Here is a 22,438-nt window from a genome sequence, read left to right on the forward strand (position 1 = left end):
CAACACTCACTTGCTAGTGCTTTCACACCTCTTCTCTACTACTCACCTCGGTAATTAATATACTTTCCATCAAGGCACCTTTGTTTCTCGGCAAATCACACTATCCTAACCCTGACAAAAGTTTGCACTAAAAGATTTGGCAAGAAGGCCGCTTACGATGGATTCAAACAAAAGGACTCGCTGCCATTCAGCCCTTGTGTGTGTGTGTTCTGTGCGTTTGTGTGAATGTGATAGAAAGTACTAATATTTTACACCCGTCTCCTATAAGTTGCATTCCAGATTAATATCCTTATAGTGTGAACTAAAGTCACTTCGCGGCAGCCGAGCCCTTGACAGGGGAATGAAGGAAAAAGAACTTATAGTCACCCTGCGGCAATTGAGGCTTTAACTGCTCTACCAAGCAGAACCGGTCGCCTCGCGGAAATGGTGCAAGCACTGAATTATGCCTGCTATTTATACTTCAAAACTTTGGCATTACGTAGTCTTTTGCCTCGCGCTGCGCCGCTCGCGCGACGGAATACGAGGGTGCAATCGGGAAGAAAACTGACGGGGACAACGATCGAACTGTCAGCACTACGGCTGTTCTAACAAGCGCTCCCGCTACAAGTAATTACACCCCAAATCACGTTTGAGTTCCTGACTGTGGTTGTCGAATAAAACCCTGTGTTGGAAGAGGTGTCCTCTATTGGTTTGAAGATAGCTTTTTACATTTTTTGGAACAATCACTAAAGAATCGAGGAAAAAAAACACGGGGGTTTATGGCAGGAAGTAGTAAGCTTTCCTTGACCTTTACCTGTAAGCCAAAGGTGATTTCCCGTTACTAGGTTTCAGCCACGTCAATCCCTTGTCGAGGCGCGGGAAATTAGCAGTCAAAAAGCGAACTCTTGCATGTATACTGATCACTGCAAGAATCAGTCTCATTACAACAGGAGTCACCATGTCTGCTCCCCGGCGGTCGCCTTCTGGTATGTTTGTAGAACGTCATGCATCAAGATAACAAAGCTTGCATGATCTGTTTATATAATTATAATAACGGTAATAGGTGAGAATTTTAACAGTTGTGGTGGATAGATGTCAGTTATACTGTTTTTGAGCCTGTTGATCTTTATGTTGAAACTGAATCGTAAAGAAATACTACTCTAGAAAAGTAGCTTTTTGTTATCCATAATCGAAAAAATGTCACCAAACATTTGAAATGAAGGCTATGAGTTGAGGTTGGGAATAATTGTAATTCGATGGCCTAGTCTCTCATTGTGCTGTGACTAAATCACTTATAGTAGGAATAGTGTGGCCTTCCAGTTTAAAAAAAGGTGCTATAGTAATTCTCGATGACCATATTGTTCGTCTAGCGTTTTTAAAAACAATGGAACTCTCCCTTTCCATATCCACCAGTGAAACACCATGAAGCGGGCCGCTTGAGCCGCGAGCGCTAGATGCCGCTCTTCGCTTCGTTGGTAACAGGGCTGATAGCGCCTGCTTTTAAGAGCTGTACAAAGTGGTGGCGCTCATCTCTCTCCACTTCGGATTTTAGGGTTTACTCCCAGACGGTTCTCCAGTCAAGTAGATATGCTGTTGGGGGCGGTCCTTCACAGCCCGTCCCGATCTGGCCGGGGGGGTTGGGGGGGCTTGCCCCCCCCACTTACGGATTATGAAAACCATTGTCATCAAACGGGAGCGCAGGGATTTAGTGTCCCCTGTTCCCTTCCGGCGGGTCCAGTTCGTCTTGATCTGGCCGGGGGGTTGGGGGGGGCATTTCCGGATATGAAAATCAATGTCCTCAAACGGGAGCGCGGGGATCCAGTGTCCCCTGCTCCCTTCCGGCCGGTCCAGCGCGGTAGGGCCGCTCATTTCCACCCCTTCCAGTCATGCGGGAAATGGGGACTACACATCTACACCACACGCGTCATCGATGTATAGTTAGTCCTTCGGTGGCGAAGTACCAAGACTAACACCTCCTGGACTTGAGGGGGGGTGGTAGGTGTCCGAGGCCTATGAGGAATTAACCAATATTATTATTACATATACTCCTACCCTGTTGGCTGTTTATATGTGCTCATATGGTAGGGACGTGCCAATTTTCGGCATGCCCGAATACCCGGTCTCTCAGCTTGTACGCGCAGTGACCGTCGCGAGACGGACCGCACGCCCATGCCTGAGATCCAACTACGAGCTTTAGATCCAACTACGAGTTTTTAAAAACAATGGAACTCTCCCTTTCCATATCCACCACCTACCCACTATTGAATCCTTTAAACGTGCTCTGAAAACCCACCTCTTCCGTAAACATTACTCCTAACAACCTTTCCCATAATGCTAGTCCTTTCTCACACCCTTCCTTTTGCAATATCATGTTACTCTTAGCTCTTGTTCTTGTTATTTGGCTCCTCTATACATTTTCTGTATTTTATTTATTCTTTGTTAGTGGTATGGTTTATTCTTTTATCTATCTATTCTATGTAATACTCTTTGTGCATCATGTAGCACATAAGGCCTCAACCAGAGCCCACCACCGATGTTGATCGGCTGAAACCCGCTCTAGGTGACCCCATGTCCAGCCCTTTCCTTTCATCTCTCTTTCCACTGTTCTTTTCCAAGTTTCCTTTCGGCGGCCTCATTTTCTTCGGCCATCTGGGGTCCATCGTAGGGCGACTCTTGAGAGGTCTACTGTCTGCTGGAGGAGCACATGTCCAATCCATCGCCAACGCCTTTGTTGAACCTGCGTGGTGATGGACTCGGTTTCAGCTCTTCGGTGTTCTTTGTTGGTGATGGTATTTGGCCAAAAGATGTTAAGTATGAGCCTGAGGCATCTGTTTTGGAAGACATGAAGCTAGTTACTGATGGTTTTGGTCATCTTCTATGATTCTGTTCCGTAAAGGAGGGTGCTGACCACATTTGATTTGAAGATTCTCAGTTTGATCTTCTGGCTGATGTTTTTTGCCTTCCATGTGCTCCTGAGTGAGGCGAAGGCATGGCTGGCTTTCGCCAGTCGGGCTCGAATCTCCACCTCCGCATCCCATGTTTGACATTTTGGACCCAAGATAGGTGAAACTGTCAACTTCCTCAATCTTTTCTCCATTTGCTTTGATGCTGTCTTGGACTCTGGCGTTCACTCTCATACTTTTCATTTTTTTTGTGCTGACCTTCAAGCCAAGGTTTCCAGCTGTTTCTGAGAAGGCCTTTGTTTTTTCCTGTATGTCTTGGTGGCGGTGTGACAGCAGGGCAATGTCATCAGCAAAGTCCAAGTCGTCCAGCGTTGTTGTTGCTGTCATAGTCATGGTACATCTGATCCCTCTTCTCTCACCGTCGGTGGAAGTCTTCATGATCCAGTCCATTGCCAGGATGAAGAGGAACGGCGACAGAATGCAGCCCTGCTTCACCCCAGTACTGACGTTGAAGGGGTCTGTGAGATTCGAGTCACAGACAACCTGGGATTTTATAGTTCATGTTATTTATTTGTTTTCCTGTCCCTCGTCCATGTTTCGTTCTTGTTTTTATGTGCTAAGAGCATACTCCTTAGGAGTGTGAGTATGCATTTTACAAATTTTGTCTTTAATATTATTTGGTTGAATGTAGAGCGTACTGGGATATGAATGTGCACCCACACTTATGCAAAATCCTACCTTTTTCAAACAGAAAAGACTGACTAGTGGTTAACACATGAAATAAATATGTTAATACTGGATGATGCTCAGCATTTAACTGGTTGGTTGATTTAGTAGGAAAGTACTTACACCTTGAGGTGATTTCGCACTATGGGAGAGTGAGATGGGGAGAAAACCCCTGATGTCTAGCCCTTTAAACAGGTGTCACATACAGAGAATGTCTAAAGAGAAGGTGATGACAAGCAGTGAGATTCTCTGGATTCAGGTTAAAAGAAAATGGGTACCTGGTCATATCAGAAGGCTTAAATATGGCAAAAGCAGAGTGTTAATTTGGGCATTACTTTCACCTGAATGACAGATTACACCTCCTAATTTCATTGGCCAGACCCTCTCTAGGCTATGAGGCCATTTGTTTGCATATCCTTTTTGCAGACATCTTGCAATATTAAGAGCAAGAAAATCTGGTAAGATAACAAATTTTTTTTAAGAAATGAGTTTTGCAGCAGGGTTGGTATTGAAAATTTAAAAAGTCACCTCTTAAGCATGCTGCCATACAGTCAACCAGATATGACCTGTTAGTGTAAAATTAATCCTTTGATGCAGTAAAGAACACCTAAAATGTTTATCCGTGTAATATTCTTGCAGTGGTGAGTCAGTTACCTGTTTACTGATTGATTTGTTTTTTCTGTCCATAGCGATTCCAAGATGCTCATCATTTCAGAGCACAGAACTTCCCACTCAATTGCCCAAGAAGCGAAAGTATTTTGGTATGCAAAAAGCATTGTGTTGATAAGAGAGAAAGAGAATGTGTTAGTCTGCAGTGTTTGTGTGTATTTGAATAGTTCTATTTATCTCTAAGTATTTTTTTTAATATACAATATTACAATAATTATACCTCGAGAACAAGTTGTTTGCTTTCAGCTCATTGGGTTCATTTCATTTGAAGTGGGTTTTTGACCTAGTTTTCCTGGTTAAACAAAAATTTAGTAAAACATAGCTGATTTTTTCTTTATCTTAACGTTTTGTAAGTTGCAGTCAATATTTACTGAAAATGAACCTCTGATTATTTGTCAGGAATTATTTTTTATGAAAACATTTGGTGGTTTGTTTCATGTGGAAGTTCTGAATATGTTACTTTATGTCCATCATTCTATAAATGAATGGGTAGATTTTTGCGTTTTATCTAAGGGATACTTTTGTTCTGAAAAAGCTTTCTTTTGATACTATATCACCAGAAATATAAAGGGCGCCTAATTAAGGTGAGGGGATGAAAACAATGAACGGACAGAGTTAGGCTCCACTTGCCATTCCCTAGACATATTGGACCACTTATATTCACCTGTCTTACAGCCACTAGGCTATGGGGCTGTTTAATCTTTATATCTTTTCTTGTATTTCAAATTATGATGAAAAACACCGATAAAAATTTACTGTGTAACTTTAAAAATCTTTTCTCCAAATGTGTGAATTAAGCAGGGATGGTATTGAAAATCAAAATAAACTTCTCTCTAATGTGTGCTGCCCAAGTGTATGTTGTAAAATTAATCCTTTTGCTTTTTAAGATACACAAGGAAAGTGTATATTTTATTTGCTTGTTGTGGTTAGTCTTGACTATATGCATTAAACAGCTATCAAGAAGTGAGTACTGCTTTCAAAAATATGGAATTTCTTACTTATTTCACAGTATAACAGTATCGTTAAACTGCTTTTATATTCTATTTAATACTACTTAAATTGTAGTCCTAAGTTTTGAGTTGCCTTTGTCCTTACAAAATAACAATTCCACTCAAAGAAGAACTAGTTCATTAAAACCTAGGTAGCATAGGAATTGAGACTACTTGAATGAATAATCACGAGCATTTTCTCTCATATTGACTAATTATAGAATAAAGCTAGAAGTGAGTTGTGTGTGATTTTTTAAAACATTTCCGTTATAATGAGACATCTGATAACAATCATGAAGATTAAAAGTGAGAGTGACACAGGAATATTCTTTAAATTTGAAGACTTTTCTGTTACAGTATCTTCAAAGCTCAGTTGATGTCTGTCTAATAACAGCACTAAAACAACTTTCAGGAAACCTAAAATTTTTATTGACAGATAATAAAAACTGTTATTTACTTATTCCTTTGCTATCTCTGTCCACAGAAAATCTAAAGAGCTCCTCATTTCAGAATGCAGAGGAACCTCTTACTCAATTACCCAAGAAGAAAAAGCCTTTGGGTATGTGGAAGGCATGGATAATTGCCAATATGTTTGTGTTTAGAGATTTGAGTGTGCTTGTGTGTAAGGGCTTGATTGATTCTTTATTGCTTTAAGAGCATAGCTCTAGCAAGGGTGTCAATATCTATCAAGGTAGCTACACATCTTGAAACTATACATAAAACTAGTAATAAACAAGTCCAGTTATCTTCAACTTTTTATCTTAACCTCTACATATTTACCTTAACCTCTTCATATACATAATACTTCAAAGCACAGCATTTGTGAACACACACACACAACCTTACTCATACACCATTATCCTAAATCTCAACACCATATATGTAGAATTATTACATTTTACAAGAAAAACATCCTCACAGCCACTGACCGTCAAAACAAAGCTTATCTGGTTTGTAACTATATTACTTCAGATCTATAGTTAGCATATGCAAGAAAACAAATCAAAAAGACAGAAAAAAATAATACCATGCACACACTAGCTCTCTGTCTCCCACTCAAGCGCATAATCATGGACCACAGAAAAGACTGTAATACACACTAGCCATTGAATGCCAACCTCCTTTATTTGAAGAATTATAAATATATAAAAAAAAATTCATTAACTTTTTATTCATACTACAGAGCAATCTTTTCAGGTCAGGCAAACTGACCGCTATAAATTCTTCTCCATACTCATCTCTGAAGTCAGCAGAGGGCAAAAATTATACATTATACTCCAAAGTATTGGGTAAAATGGGCAGAAACTGAGCAAAACAGTTCCTTTGGCAATTAATTTTTGAAACACTAATTCTAAAAGAAGCATAAGCGTTTCTTATGTAAATCTTGCTTATGATATCAACATACAACTTTTGCTGCAAGAAAATTTTACAACTACTGTATACATCATTGTGAGAATTATTTTCTAGACTTGTGTACCAGAAAACATCGCTAAGTTTTTGTCTACATTTGTTTAGAAAAACATTCTCTCTCCCCACTTATAGAAACATCCAGACATTTCTAGAACTCATATGGAACAGTACCATATGTATTTTGCTGACCCATGTTTCATGACCTCTGGAGTCAGGTATAACATGTTTTCTTTGCATACCTAGTGGGCAGAAGCTTCAAGAACTGTAACTAATATTAAATATCTCTAGTGGCTGAAACAATATTTAAAAGAAATCTTGCTAAATCTCCATACATTAATTTGTTGGATGCTCTCAATGACACCCCCAGGAATCTTTCACAGGCACAAGATTGTTCTTCTCTACAGTAGCTATTTGGGTAAGCCCTCCCCCCTTTCTCTGAATTTCAAAAGTGCATAGTAACATGGGTACAATTTAGTCTCAGAGATTTAAAAAAAAACCCACTCAAGCAGTATTGCATTTTAGCTTGCCAATGTAGGCAAAATTACAGTGGAATAATAAAAGATTTAATCCATTTATTGGACCCTGATCATAGAGTTGAAAAGTTTGACCAGGAAAGGAGTGATAACACTGCCTGCAGCTTAATTCACAATACCATCTTGCTACTTTTTACCTAGCTAATTGCTTCTTCAACTTCCTCTTCCATGATCTGACTATTCATGAAATGGCTTTCACAACTGATGATTTCACAAGAGTTGTCTTGGCCATCATTATCCATCACCCCCTTCATTTAATATTGTTTGGAAATGCTTTAAGCAATCCATTTATTTGCCCCACTACAGACTGTCTTCTTCTGCATTTCCTGATAGCCAGCAAAACTCCTTTGGTTTTTTATTAATTTCATTTCCTAAGGACTTAATTTTTAACTGAATGAAACTTTTGCTCTTTAACTCTTAGCAGATTTCTATATGCTTTTTTCATTCAATTAATTAAAATCCCTATAACTTAATATTGACATGTGATACAAGTCTAAAATTTGGTTGAAGGTTTCTTTATACATATCTAAACATATCCCTGAGAGCTTTAAAAAAATAAATAGTGGTTTAGTAGTTACTAAGCTTTTACTTTGTTTACCCTTGCCTTTTCAGTTTCTTGTTTACTTAAGCTTGTTTAGTTCAAAAGCTTATAACTTAATATTGACATGTGATATAGACCTGAAATTTGGTTGAGGGTTTCGAATACACATGTAAACATTTCAATGAGGGCGCTTTTAAAAATATTTAGTTGTTTAGTAGTTACTAAACTTTCAGTTTTTCTTTCCTCATTTTCTCAGTTTTTTGTTTTTGTTATAGACTGTTTACTTCAAAAGGACAAAAACTTTTTATTGACAAGAGATATAGACCTCAAATTTGGTTGAATCTTTCTTCATACATATTTAAACATTTCTATGAGCGAGTTTTTAAGAAATATTTAGTAGTTTGGTATTTATACCGTTTTAAATCAAAATTTATTAAAATTTAACACAGTGTTTTACAAAAAAATTCATAAAAATAAACTAAGCCGATTTTGCAAACTCTTTTCTCATAGAAATGTAGATCTATCTTTTAGGTAACTGTTTCAAACAGAATTTTGATCTACTCACAACATTGACGAAGTTTTATGATTTTTAAAATGTTTGTTTTGGCGCCATTTTGGATTGTTTCCATGGCAACCGATAGTGTGACAAGTGAAGTAAAACCATTTTTTGAAACTTCAGTCAAGGGCTAAATAGCTGGTACAAAAAATCCGCGCTATCCCGTGAAACGTAAAAGTTTTTTTTTGGCAGGTACCTTTTCAATCTTGCTGTGTTTTCTCCTTTCTAAACCTCCTCAGACACACGTTTTCAGGTCTTTTCTTCTCTTTCCACCCTTACCATGCCTTACAGGGTGACATCTCTTTTACGTTTTAAGTAATTAAAATTGCTCATTCTTAAAGGTCTTATTAAATATAGACAAGGCTGCTTATGTATCGTTTGACACTATTTTAGGACTCCCCTCAGTGGACTGTTAAAGATTCCCATAGAATATTCTTGACAACCCGTGGTTTCCTTGTTAGTTTGTAAAGGTGGATTTTAAACTCAACAATCATATGCAAATATGCTGCTCTATCACCAATGGTTAAATCTGTAACCCTATGTATAAAATCTAGTAAAGCAATGCAATAATCTGCTATGATATTTCCTAGGTCTGGTTGAACATTAAAGACCCTTACTGTTCTATTTTACACCATCACTTTAAAATGCATATATTAAAACAAATACATCTAATAGCAGTTTACCCAAAGCATTGACTTCAACATCGTCAGATTTTCTACCATGGTACAACATCTCAACCACAAGGTTTTCTCTGTTAGATGTTTCATTTACATAATCCATCCTCATGTACTTAAACATTGGCAGTTTTCGCATTGAAACTCCACATAACAGAATATATGGTTTATCCAACAAATATATTAGGGCTGATCCTTCACAGCTGGAGACACTCAAGCACAAAATTATGGTAGGCATATAGACATCCAACTTCCAGTAACCATAAATGTCTCATGAAGATAAACTACATTAAAACTTGTCAGGTACTTTAAAAAGTATTCACCATCAAGCCTATTTTGCACACCGTCAGTGTTCCAGTTATATATATATATGCACCAGTTGCTGTTAAATGTTTCTTCGCATACCTGTAGGAAGATATCAGCACTGGTACTTTGTGGCTAAGAAATCACCTTGACTCTATCCAGCCACGTTTAATTGTACTGTGGCGCTCAGGGGAAAACTTGTCGCTTCTCTTTTTATTATTTAGACCAGCATGATTACCAACATCCTTCGAGAGTGAACACCAATTAACCGAGTCCGAGGTCCACTGCCGTCATTTTTACCATTTTGGCTAAGCGTCACGGCACGTTTAATCGGCAGGGTGGAATCCCCTGTGATTCCTGAATTCTCTGTTTCATCGTCTGGGAAGATTCATCCCTTGCATCAGGGAGCTGGGTTGACACAGTATCTGGAGTAGGTGTGCTGTGGCCATCTTTATCTTGTTGATGGACTGAAGGTGGAGGTGATGGGAGATACAGGGGTTTCAAAAATGCTGCCCCACAAGCACTTTCACTAATATCAGAAGCTGTCACAACTTCAGTATATTATAGCAGGAGATGTAACGAAGGACAATGAGTCTTGCTTCCCCACTTCGCTGTCCTCGCCAGTACGTGGAGTAGATTCTGGCTGTGCAGTGGTGTTTTCTACATTTCCACGCCTTGTGTCGACTAGCAGTTTTTGTATCTTATAATCAGAAGATACAGCTAAAAGTAATTTATTCATGTGTTTCAGACGACACAGTAATAAATGGAGTTTATCGGCGTGGATGTTGGACGAATGACAAAACAAATCTCAACATGGACTCTAGAGGATGGCAGGGTGAGTACGACTGATTTCGTCTTTGTTCGTCATGAAAAAAAAATACTTGCAACCTCTTTGAAATTAATATTTTTATTCAAAGCTTTGGATAGTTTTACTTATTTCATCTACGTGTTACATTGGTGCTACATACACAATGCTTTCTTGAAACTAGATTGCCACATATGAAACTTAATGTGTAAGAATTTTTCTCGGAGTATTGAGTATGCTGGCAAGCAAAAATAAAATGCCGTTCTGAGCAACAAATAAATCTCTAAAATATATGGATGCGCCGTGCGCTTAGTGAGCCCCTAATTTCAGTGTGTTTGGAGCTAGATCAGACCTGGGCAAACGCCGGCCCGCGGGCCGGATCCGGCCCGCCTCCTGTCTCTGACCGGCCCGCCCGCTGGCCCGCCCGCCAGTATATATACTATGTATACAGTATTGGGTAACACTGAGTTAACTATATTAGTCCGGCCCTCTAGAACCATCCCAGTTTCTCATGCGGCCCCTTGGGAAAATTAATTGCCCACCCCTGAGCTAGATGTATTGGACTTTAACAATTTCTTTTCATAATGTATAGGCATCGTAAGAAACAGGCTGATGTTTATCGATGTTAAGATGTTTATCCTACATCGTCCTTTTTTTCAAAAGAAGTAAAACATAATCGGATATTAACACTGCTGTTTCTTACAGTGTGTTTCCTTTTTGTAAAACTGCAAGTAGAAGATCGACCTTACATAACTGTAAATTACTAAATCCTGTTTCACTACTGTTTGTCTCTGCTTACAGAAGAATTGCCGAGGCAGTTCTCTTCATCCTCAGGCACACCTCCAATTCGTAAGAAGGAATCGGGTAAGTTTATAATCATTCAGGTGGATGTTTGGTTACAATGATTGTTATACTGTATTTACTACATATATATATATATTCAAAAGAAGGGAGTGCATGGTCTGTAGATTACAGTAACATGTGTATATATGTGTGTATATAAATGAATGAGTTTGATTGATTCGGCCATTGGCTCTTTTACAGGGGTAAGTGATTTTACAACTGCAAAGATGAGCACTAAAGCTACGAATAGCATCGAAATACCAAAAAATACATAAATAATCTGACAACAATTACAGTAACACACTATCCTTCAAACCGCTGGTAGCTTGAAACTAGATAGCCAAGTATAAAACTCAATGGGTATGAATTTTTTCTTGGAGACTAGTTTTTTTTAATAGTAAAGTTGATGGCAATAAATGGTCATCGTAGGCATTTCGTCTCGTTTTCTCACCTGCACCGAGACCCAAAACATGTTCCTTGCGTCGCCAAGCGTTTGTCCCGCGCGTCAAAAGCCAGGTTTTATCCTTATTTAAATTACGACTTAATTTTTTCTTTATCCTCAGACAAACAGTGACTGCAAAGGCAAAGTGAAATGTGCTTTTCATGCGATGTTTTGAAGCGTGAAGTTCCTTGGTTCATTTTAGTGTCAATATTTCAGACTTTGCGACTTATATCAGAAGCTGTCACAACTTCAGTATATTATAGCAGGAGATTTAACGAAGGACAATGAGTCTTGCTTCCCCACTTCGCTGTCCTCGCCAGTACGTGGAGTAGATTCTGGCTGTGCAGTGGTGTTTTCTACATTTCCACGCCTTGTGTCGACTAGCAGTTTTTGTATCTTATAATCAGAAGATACAGCTAAAAGTAATTTATTCATGTGTTTCAGACGACACAGTAATAAATGGAGTTTATCGGCGTGGATGTTGGACGAATGACAAAACAAATCTCAACATGGACTCTAGAGGATGGCAGGGTGAGTACGACTGGTTTCGTCTTTGTTCGTCATGAAAAAAAAATACGTGCAACCTCTTTGAAATTAATATTTTTATTCAAAGCTTTGGATAGTTTTACTTATTTCATCTACGTCAATACATGAAAGAGTTTGCTTATCCGTTAAAAGGAAAAGAAAAATGTCAACTGTTCAGTGCACGTGTAAAAAGCAGCCACTGTCCGAGTTAGTAAGGTACTTGCATGGGACGTTAAAAATTTTTGTATTGGTGCTACATACACAATGCTTTCTTGAAACTAGATTGCCACATATGAAACTTAATGTGTAAGAATTTTTCTTGGAGTCTTGAGTATGCTGGCAAGCAAAAATAAAATGCCGTTCTGAACAACAAATAAATCTCTAAAATATATGGATGCGCCGTGCGCTTAGTGAGCCCCTAATTTCAGTGTGTTTGAAGCTAGATGTATTGGACTTTTACATTTTTTTTTTCATAATGTATAGGTATCGTAAGAAACATGCTGATATTTATCGATGTTAAGATGTTTATCCTACATCGTCGTTTTTTTTTCAAAAGAAGTAAAACATAATCGGATATTAACACTGCTGTTTCTTACAGTGTGTTTCCTTTTTGTAAAACTGCAAGTAGAAGATCGACCTTACATAACTGTAAATTACTAAATCCTGTTTCACTACTGTTTGTCTCTGCATACAGAAGAATTGCCGAGGCAGTTCTCTTCATCCTATGGGAACACACCTCCAATTCGTAAGAAGGAATCAGGTAAGTTTATAATCATTCAGGTAGATGTTTGGTTACAATATGATTGTTATACTTAATAATCTAGATATAAAGAAAGGGAGTGTATGGCCTGTAGATTACACACACACATATATATATCTCAATTATATATATTTATCTGTAAAGGAATTTTTGAATTAGGCCATTAACTATTTAGAGAGGTGATTTTTCATAGATAAGCTTTAAAGTCACGAATTGCATCGAAACGACACTGAATATATATATATAGTCTGACAAGAGTTACATTATCACACTATCTTACAAACCAGTAGACAATACTCGTGTTCAAGAAACATCCATTTGAATTTAAAATGCAATAAAAACAAATAGGTTGAATAATATTTACAGCGTTTATAGTTCTAAATAAGAATGCTAGCTTAAAACTAGAGGTCTAAATATGACACTACATGATTATGAATTTTTTTTCGGACACTAATGTATTCCGGACAAGCAAAATTAAATGCAGTTCTGATAACAGTGAAATCACTCAAATATGCAGATGCGGCGTGCATTTAGTGAGCCCCTCATTTCAGTGTGTTTAAAGCAAGAATGCTTGGGATTTAGCAATTTTATAATACATGTATATGCATCGTAAGAAACATTCCCATATTTTTAAAGAAATCACATGCATTGTCACCTGTCCGTGACAGTAGTAAACTAGTCGATTTTTGATATGTAATGTGTTTTTTCTAAATCCCTTTTTTAAAAGAATTAAAAAAATAAAATAATTGGATATAATCACTGCTGTTTCTTACAGTGTCTTTCCTTTTTGTAAACTGCAAGTAGAAGATCGACCTTACATAACTGTAAATTACTAAATCCTTTTTCACTACTGTTTGTCTCTGCATACAGAAGAATTGCCGAGGCAGTTCTCTTCATCCTCAGGCACACCTCCAATTCGTAAGAAGGAATCGGGTAAGTTTATAATCATTCAGGTGGATGTTTGGTTACAATGATTGTTATATTTACTCTCTCTCTATATATATATATCTCAAAAGAAGGGAGTGCATGGTCTGTAGATTACAGTAACATGTGTATATATGTGTGTATATAAATGAATGAGTTTGATTGATTCAGCCATTGGCTCTTTTAAAGGGTTAAGTGGTTTTACAACTACAAAGATGAGTACTAAAGCTACGAATAGCATCGAAATACCAAAAAATACATAAATAATCTGACAACAATTACATTAACACACTATCCTTCAAACCTGTAGACAATACTCATTCAAGAAACATGCCTGTTAATTTAAGAATAGCCAAAGACAAATAGATTTAATATGATATTTAGCGCTTATAGCGCCAAATAACAATGGTAGCTTGAAACTAGATAGCCAAGTATGAAACTTAATGGGTATGAATTTTTTCTTGGAGACTAGTTTTTTTTAATAGTAAAGTTGATGGCAATAAATGGTCATCGTAGGCATTTCGTCTCGTTTTCTCACCTGCACCGAGACCCAAAACATGTTCCTTGCGTCGCCAAGCGTTTGTCCCACGCGTCAAAAGCCAGTTTTGATCCTTATTTAAATTACGACTTAATTTTTTTTCTTTACCCTCAGAAAAACAGTGACTGCAAAGGCAAAGTGAAATGTGCTTTTCATTCGACGTTTTGAAGCGTGAAGTTCCTTGGTTCATTTTAGTGTCAATATTTCAGAATTAGCGACTGTATACCCCTCATAAAAATCTGTGTATTTTTGTTTTTAGTTTTCTGCATCTGGGACAGTTTCTGTATGAATAGGTAAAACCAAATTGTAATATGTAGCACACAGAAAAATATATCCCCGATTATGACATTTGAAAGTGTAGGTGCAAATGTCAGTGTGGGTATGTGTGAGTTTTATCACATTTCAAAGTTTGCAGATAAATGAAGTATCAAAAAAAAAAAGATAATTAAGAACAGTTTTTTTCAGAGAAAGATGTAATAAACGCCGGTTTTGATCCTTCATGCTTGGGTACTAAAAAGACTGATCTCAGCAAGGTCCTTGGAGGAGCGCAAGGTGAGTCATAAAGATTTATTGTATAATCATTTTAATAAAATCAAAGAGCTGTACCATCAGTTAAAAGCCTGTGAAAAAGGATTTCTATCAATATTAGCCAACGAACTATTTCACTACATTCTTTGAACACTTCTAATCGGCAAAGACATTGCTTGTCAGAAGGACACTGAAGGGCTTTTGTCACTCGTGCAAGTAGTGTCTGTCTCTCCAGTTCAGTAGGACAGTTGCATGGAAATTTGATTAATGTTTACTTTATGCTTCTCGCGCCTTGGTAGCATTTTAATGCTTTCTTTCCCAAAAGAGAAGTAACTTAAAATTTAAGGAAGACCGTAACCTTTACAAAATACAAATACACTAAACGTACTTTGGAATGTTTGGAATGATTACCAGCTTGAGGGGACGAAGTGTCTAAATTTTGTTCTCTTTGTTGACCTGTTTTAATTTTTGTACTGTATTTTTTTCCTTGCGTTTGGCCTATATATATATACTACTTTCAGCTGTGTCATCGACTCGAAACTTTTTCACCTGCTGCTATGATGGTCAGGTTACAGTAAAAGCGCTGGCGGGCAACGGTTAATTATATTGTCTTTCCCTTTCCTTTCCAGCTATCTTTAGCCCCCATGGGCCCGGCTTCTCGTGCGGGGCTGACACCTAGTCTCTGTCTGGGTGGGTGACTCTGGCCCACCTCTTTTTTTTATGTTTTTCTGTTTCTCCCTTACCTGGCCCTTCATCTATATTTTTTCTTCTAATGAAACCTTTTCCTGTCATACTACATTTTTATCCTTCCTATCTTCTGTCTACCCTGGTCTTTCTCATGTTTTCGTATTTATCACCATACATTTCTTTTTATGCCATTTTTTCCTCTCCGGCTGTCGTTAGGCTTTCTAGGTTTGTCGTTCAGGGCGACCCGTGTCGGGGGAGGATGGGATCCTGGAGGTTGAGGTCCCTGATGGGTTGCGGCCCATCAAACCACCCGGTTCGCATTGCTATTACCGGTTCTGAAGCGAGCTCGGTAGACGGAAAGAGCCCATGTGTAGCTCGCTCCCAAGCTCCACTGCTCGCTACACATGGGTACATCCCAGGGTTCTCACTTCTCAGCGCAACGCGGTCACCGAGACAAGCGCAAAATAGCCCGGACGTCTCCTGGACGGGAGGTTGGTGTGGCTCACACCAATCAAGCAGCTGGTCCTGTATTGCTCTAGCTTTGCTAAAAGGCTGCGGCTGGGGTCAATCTGGTCTTTATACGCGGAATTCCTTATGCATCCCTGTTGGACTCCATGGTGTCCAAACCTGCGAAAACGCGTTAGAGACGCCGAATCTTCTGATAGTGAGGATGAGGTGAGGGATTGCATGAAAAAGAATGTTGAGGAAGCCTGGCCCCGTTTTCTTGTGGTAGAGGGCGCAGAGATAGTCCAGGTACTCTCGTCCCTCTCCCATTTCGCAATAGCTAAAGGTTTTGAAAAATCTCTACAAACTTTTCTGCTATTAAACGTCTGCGCTCTGGACAATATCTCGTCCAAGTGCGCAAATTAGAAAGCTTCTGAGGCCCTGCACATAAAAGTAACTCCACATCGATCCCTCAACTCTTCAAAAGGGGGCGGGGGTGGTCATTCGTTGCCCTGACCTTGCCGGGATGTTAGAACTTGACATCAAATCAGAACTGGCATCCCAGGGGGTCACAGCGGTGCAGAGTCATCCCGAAGAAGGGCGGGAAATCTATTCCTACAAATACCCTTTCCCTAACTTTCTGTTTGCCTAAAGTACCTGACTTGAGGTTGGCTATTTGCGGGTCACAGTCTCTTTATTTATACCTTCACCGCTGCGCTGCTTCAACCGTCAGCGTTGTGGTCATGGGGCTAGCTTCTGCAAGTCCCAGCCCGCTGCTTTCACTACCGCGGTACAGGTCATGCGGCAGCTGATTGTTCTGAAACCGCCAAATGTGAACTGTGATGGGTCTCATGTCGCTTCTTCCAGAGACTGCTGAAGTTGAAAGGAGAGGCAGCCATTCAGCGTGTACGCACATAATCTAGTGTCTCATACGCAGTTGCTCGCTGCTGTGTAGTGGGTGGCTCCTCAGGAGCACCTTCTACTTCAAGCTCCATTTCCTACTCTGCAGCCGTTCCAAGACGACCGTCAACCTCTGTATCTATCCCGACGGACATGACATGGGTCTCTTCTGAGGGCCCTGTCCCAGTCCGTCAGGATTTATCGACTCTTACCCCTCCAAGCTGTGGTGGCACCTAGCAATTACAAAAATCTCAAGCCACACAGGTATCACAGTCCAAGAATCCTTCTTCACCAGTCAGAAACACTGCACGCCAGCAATCACACAACACAAAATCACCAAAGAACAAGAATACCACGAAGACGGACAAAAACGCAAAGGCAAGACCAAAATCGCCAGAAAAACATACTACTCAGCAGAAAACTTCTGGGACTACCACAGCAGCACCACCAATCATATTTTTTCTAACCGCTTTGGTTCTCTTAGCGAGCAGGGGATAGATGTGGATGAGCGACGTTTAGTGTCGCCTTCTCCATCCCGCCGCCCCTTGCATTCTTCTTCTTCACCCTCTGTTACTGTGAGGCGTTTGCGTCTTTTCCTCATATATAAACTTCAATGGAACTGTCGAGGGATCAGAGACAACTATGAAGAACTCCAATGCCTAGCATCTCGTTTCTCTCCTAATATTATGGCACTGCAGGAGACTCTTCTCCTACTATCTTCCACCTCTTTTTCCTTCAAAGGCTTTCGAGTTTTACGTCAGGACTCACAGACTGATATCCCTTCAGGTGGGACTGCTCTTCTCATTCGCTCCCACATTTTGTGTAGCCAGATAAAACTTTCCATTCCTCTTCAGGCTGTTGCTGCCCAGGTTACCCTGGACAAGACTATTACTATTTGCTGTGTTTTATCTTCCTCCTTCTGCTCGGATATCCCAACAGGACCTTGAGGGTCTTTTGACCCAACTTCCTGCTCCCGTCCTTCTTTTAGGGACTTTAACTGGCACAACCCCTTGTGGGGTGGGGCCTCGACTGACACCAGAGGAGGGTTATTGAAATAATTTTTTTTATAGAAAGCGATTTCTTCCTTTTCAACGACGGTTCTAACACCTTTTGCCGTCCTCACAGTAGCACAGTGTCAGTAGTCGATTTGTCAGTGATCAGCCCAGCACTGTTGTTAGATTTTAACTGAGCTGTACATGACGACCTGTGCGGCAGCGATCACTTTCCTATAATTTTACAATTTTTAACTAGTCTGGAGCAGGACGATAATCTTTATAACGGCAGTTTTCAGTTGTTGGTCTGCTGGTCTTAGCTTAATAGCTGCACGCTTAGCAGAATAAATCTTGGATCTCTTCGCTTCAGCGATGTCGCTGGTGATGAGTGATATCACGGATTAGTGGTATTATGTCACCCTGCGCCGTATGTGTTTTCAGGCTGCTGTCACGTTCACTTATTCAGTTTCTGAATACTGAATAGTGTTGCCTATGAAATAAAGTATTTAGATGAATCTTTTTTTACCTGCCCTAGACTGTGGGAGACCTGAAAGACTGTTCTGTGTAACGATGTTATTTTACTTGTTTAGTTTCTGTACAACATATTAAATTTTCTTATGGTGAGGTTGTACTGTGGAGTCTGATAATCTACATGGATATTGCTGACCGATTACTTACGCCAAAGCGCATTGAGCTTGTTGCCAGGAGGGAAGTGTGCTATAGGAATGTTATTATTATTGTACTGTATGGAAAATTAAGTTCCGTTATTGTGGGGCGTAAAGACTAATGTCTGTTAATGTTAGGTATGCCCTTAATTTATTTGTAATTGTAATTTACAGCGCCTGCTAATCCTGGTGTGCCAAATCCTCCTCCGCCTCCTCCACCTGGTAATGCTTCCGGTGTAAGGAACCCTTTCTTCTACTCAAGGAATACAAAGCCATACTAATTTACACCCTGTACCTCATGACATGGTTTATCATTATGTAAACAAATGTACATGATTTTCATTGATTTTATTTAACATTTAAAAACAGAAACCAGCATCTTTTAACAGAATATAGAAATTTGCTTGTTTTACTTCTTTTTTAACCAAAAGGATCCCTACATAACTTTTTAACGAATTTTGTAGCTTAAGACCTCAGTTTTTCATCAGTGTTGGATAGACAAAATATTAGTGCGCAAAAAACCAGAGGAACACCATATGAAGGACGAGTGCACTGTCTAAAGCAGTGGTTCTCAAAGTTTTCCGGACCGCGGACCACTTTACTTAAGTAAAAGCTATGGCGGACCACTTTACTTAAGTAAAAAATATGGCGGACCACCAAGGCCTAAAAATCAGTCTGTACTATGAATTTCAAATTTAAATTGCCGCATTTGTTTCTAAACTAAACGTCCTTTTGTAAAAGTAGTATAGTAATAAGATGACATAAAACTACGTATACCTCGTTATTTGTAATTAAAATGTTAAAGCGAGGAATGCTTCACTTTAAACATCACTTTGCTGACATATAACGACTGTCAGCCGCGGACCACCTGACTTATGCCCGCGGACCACTAGTGGTCCACGGACCACACTTTGAGAACCACTGGTCTAAAGCGTTATATCCCACCTCGAGTTTCGTTTTCGGGAGCAGTAGGGGTGGGGGCTCGTTAGCCGAGTAGTGAACTGTGTGAGTACATTGTATTGTACGTATGGTTCCCCTGTTGACGTGGGTAGTGAAAATTGAGTTTAACTCTCACGCATGTACCCGGTTTTGGCTAAAAAAGTTGTGTAATACTGTAGCAATAAAACGAAAGAGGAAGAATGCAATGAATCTGCAGTGGTCATTATGAAATTCCCAATATGCAGGGTTAGAGGAAATAATTTGAACATTTCGATCTGTGTTTACTGGCTAAGAGCTGAATAAAATAATTAAATTTGTGAAGTAATGAATATGTGTTGAGTCAGTAAATTGAGGTTAATCTTTTCAGCCTTCACTCTTATTCTAGTTCTTACCTTAGTGTTTCTTCTCTGTTCTTTCTTTTCCTTTCAGCTTCTGACATGTTACGTGGAAGTTGGTCATTGGTCACGTTACTGTTATAATATCAAATATCATATAAAAGAGTCCGAAGGCCATAACCAGACAAACATTCTCCCTTTCCATCACTTTTGGTGATGAATGCAGTAAAACTTTCTAAGAATAATTTAGAGCAATACTGTGTACCCGGCCCTTAAACGAATTTCTATCGGGTATTTTCTAACGGATTCCGAGCGCAAATAGAATTGTCGATTTCTCACTTCTTCCAGTGAAAGTGGCGGGCGTTTTAAGCAATGGACTGCATGAGAGATTTCTTACAGAAGCTTCTTTAAAATGCAAAGTTCTGGTTGTAAAGCTCCTGACGAGAATGTCAAAACTGTCTCAGAAACAAGTTTAAAAAGTCAATATGTCTAGACTGCAAGCCGTCAACTACTTTTAATTATCTAAGGCCTACCACCCACACACACTCACACTCAGATGTCCACGTGTGGATGCACTTTGAAACATGCTGCAGACATGTTCGTAGTTGCATTTCGGACCAGTTACACACCAAACTACACAAGTAGGTGGCATGAGTTGTTTAGAGACTTCTGCAACTTTCACTTCAAGCAAGAGAAATAAAAGTGCAATAGACAGGTGCCAGCTATTGCCAGAGAAGAAACACTGAAAGGTAGTTTACAGTTTCAGAGACTCGGACTCAGACTTCTTTATTCAATATAGGATCGCGCCCATCACTGAAGGAAGGTAAGCAATAGTCATGTGCAACATACACATTTGTTATCTCAAAAAGAGAACTAGACTGAAGTACATAGTTGAGTGAAGCGAAATAAATAATTTGGACAGCATACAAAGAGACATGTTTCTACAAACAATATGATTTCTGGACATATACGTAACACATGTACTTCATTCTCTGTCGTACCTTGGCAGAGGGGACAATAGCGAGCTACCTTGAGTACATGTTCACTGTGACAGAGAATAAAAATCACTAAAGTTAACATTTCTTCATGACATTCCTGCGTCTAATGGGCTCTAATCTACACCACAACTTTTCTTATTTTTAATCCATTGTAAACAAAAGAGGAAGTGTAATTAGAATTCTGTCATTTGACATCAAGAGTGTGAAATGGAAAAGGGAATGACGCTTAGAGTATTTTTAAGAGATGAACAGTTAACAAAAGTCCTTATACTGTTGGCATACAAAGAGAAAATGCTGCTTAGTTTGAGCTGTATCATAACATAAAGGACAGTCCAGACATTCTGAGAGGCTTAATCACGCTGCTGATGGCTTTTATCAGCTACAGAGAATCGTTTTTCTGCTTCATTCATGCATTTTCCCTCAGTTACACACAATAAGATCACTGCTTACTTTATCTAAAATTAGAGGAAGAAAACGAGACCCAAAGATCATAATGGGCGACATGAATGCCAAAGTTGGAAATGACAACACAGACAAAGAACACGTAATGGGTAAGCACGGTGTGGGCAACTGCAACGAAAATGGGGAGCTGCTCACAGACTTCTGCCTGTTCAACGACCTTGTAATTGGAGGCACAGTTTTTCCACAGAAAACCATCCACAAGACCAGCTGGACTTCACCAGATGGACATACAGAAAGCCAGATCGATCACATCACCATTAATCGCCAGTTTAGAAGGAGCCTGCTGGATGTCAGAGTAAAGCGAGGTGCAGATGTAGCCACAGACCACCATCTGCTTGTGGCAACCATGAAGATTAAGCTGAAGTCTTTCCACGACACATCAGACAGACCGCACCACAAATTCAACGTGCATTTTCTTAGAGACCTTAAAAAACAAAATGAGTTCAACTGCGAAGTTAAAAACAGATTTGCGACACTGGAAGGACTCCAGGAAGAAACAGTGGCTAACCAAGAGACCTGGAAGAATGCCTTCACACACGTTCTGGGAAAAAAAGGAAAACAGCACAAGGAATGGCTGACTTTAGGGACCTGGCAAAAGATAGAGAAAAGGAAAGAGCTGAAGCAGAAGATCAACCAATGTCAAGACCAGCAGGAAAAAGAAGAGCTCAGAGCAAAATACTGGGAGATAAACAAGGAAGTGAAGAAGAGCGCAAGGGACGACAAGAGACAGTTCACACACAGGATGGCAGAACAAGCAGTTTTGAAAAATAACACAAAGAGACTGTACAAAATTACAAGAATTCTGTCAGGAAGGAAAACACCAATGCATGCAGACCAATAAAGAATAAGAATGGCAGCATCATCACCGGGGATGCAGAACAAAGATCACGATGGGTGGAACATTTTGATGAAATACTTAACCGACCACCACCAACAAACACTTTGGACATTCCCCCAGCTGCAGAACAGCTCCAAGTAAATACCAACCCGCCAACCAAGACGGAAATCATCGAAGCCATCAAGTCCTTGAATTCTGGCAAGGCGGCAGGCCCAGATGGCATTCCTGCAGAAGCACTCAAGGCAGACCCAACAGCCGCGGCAGAGATGCTACATCCTGCTGCAAAAAGTTTGGGAGCAGGAGCAAGTTCCAGCAGACTGGAAGCTTGGCTACCTACCCTGAAAACTCCCCTAGATAGGAGACAGGAAAGAACAGCCAGGCTTTCGGCAGGGTAAATCATGTACCGACCAAATCGCTACTCTGCGAATTATTATCGAACAGTCCATCGAATGGCAGTCACCACTATACATAACCTTTAGAGATTTTGAGAAGGCCTTTGACTCCGTAGACAGAGAAACCATCTGGAAACT

The 22,438-nt window shown here is 39.6% G+C and overlaps 1 protein-coding gene across 2 annotated transcripts; it reads left to right on the forward strand.

Annotated features, from left to right (window-relative positions):
- Positions 1-860: 860 nt before the first annotated feature.
- LOC112568777 lies at positions 861-18,959 on the forward strand. Of its 2 annotated transcripts, XM_025246256.1 has the most exons (10): positions 861-965; positions 4,298-4,369; positions 5,751-5,825; positions 10,032-10,118; positions 10,890-10,952; positions 11,818-11,904; positions 12,593-12,658; positions 13,529-13,591; positions 14,586-14,672; positions 18,511-18,959. In XM_025246256.1, the coding sequence occupies exons 1-10, from the start codon at positions 938-940 to the stop codon at positions 18,615-18,617; spliced, it is 735 nt and encodes a 244-aa protein (XP_025102041.1). In that variant the 5' UTR covers positions 861-937; the 3' UTR covers positions 18,618-18,959. The 2 variants fall into 2 exon arrangements, with proteins under 2 accessions (XP_025102041.1, XP_025102042.1); XM_025246257.1 differs by lacking the exon at positions 12,593-12,658.
- The last annotated feature ends 3,479 nt before the right edge of the window (positions 18,960-22,438 follow it).

The sequence above is a fragment of the Pomacea canaliculata genome, linkage group LG7 (genome assembly GCF_003073045.1).
Source record: "Pomacea canaliculata isolate SZHN2017 linkage group LG7, ASM307304v1, whole genome shotgun sequence".
Classification (NCBI taxonomy): Eukaryota; Metazoa; Mollusca; class Gastropoda; order Architaenioglossa; family Ampullariidae; genus Pomacea; species Pomacea canaliculata.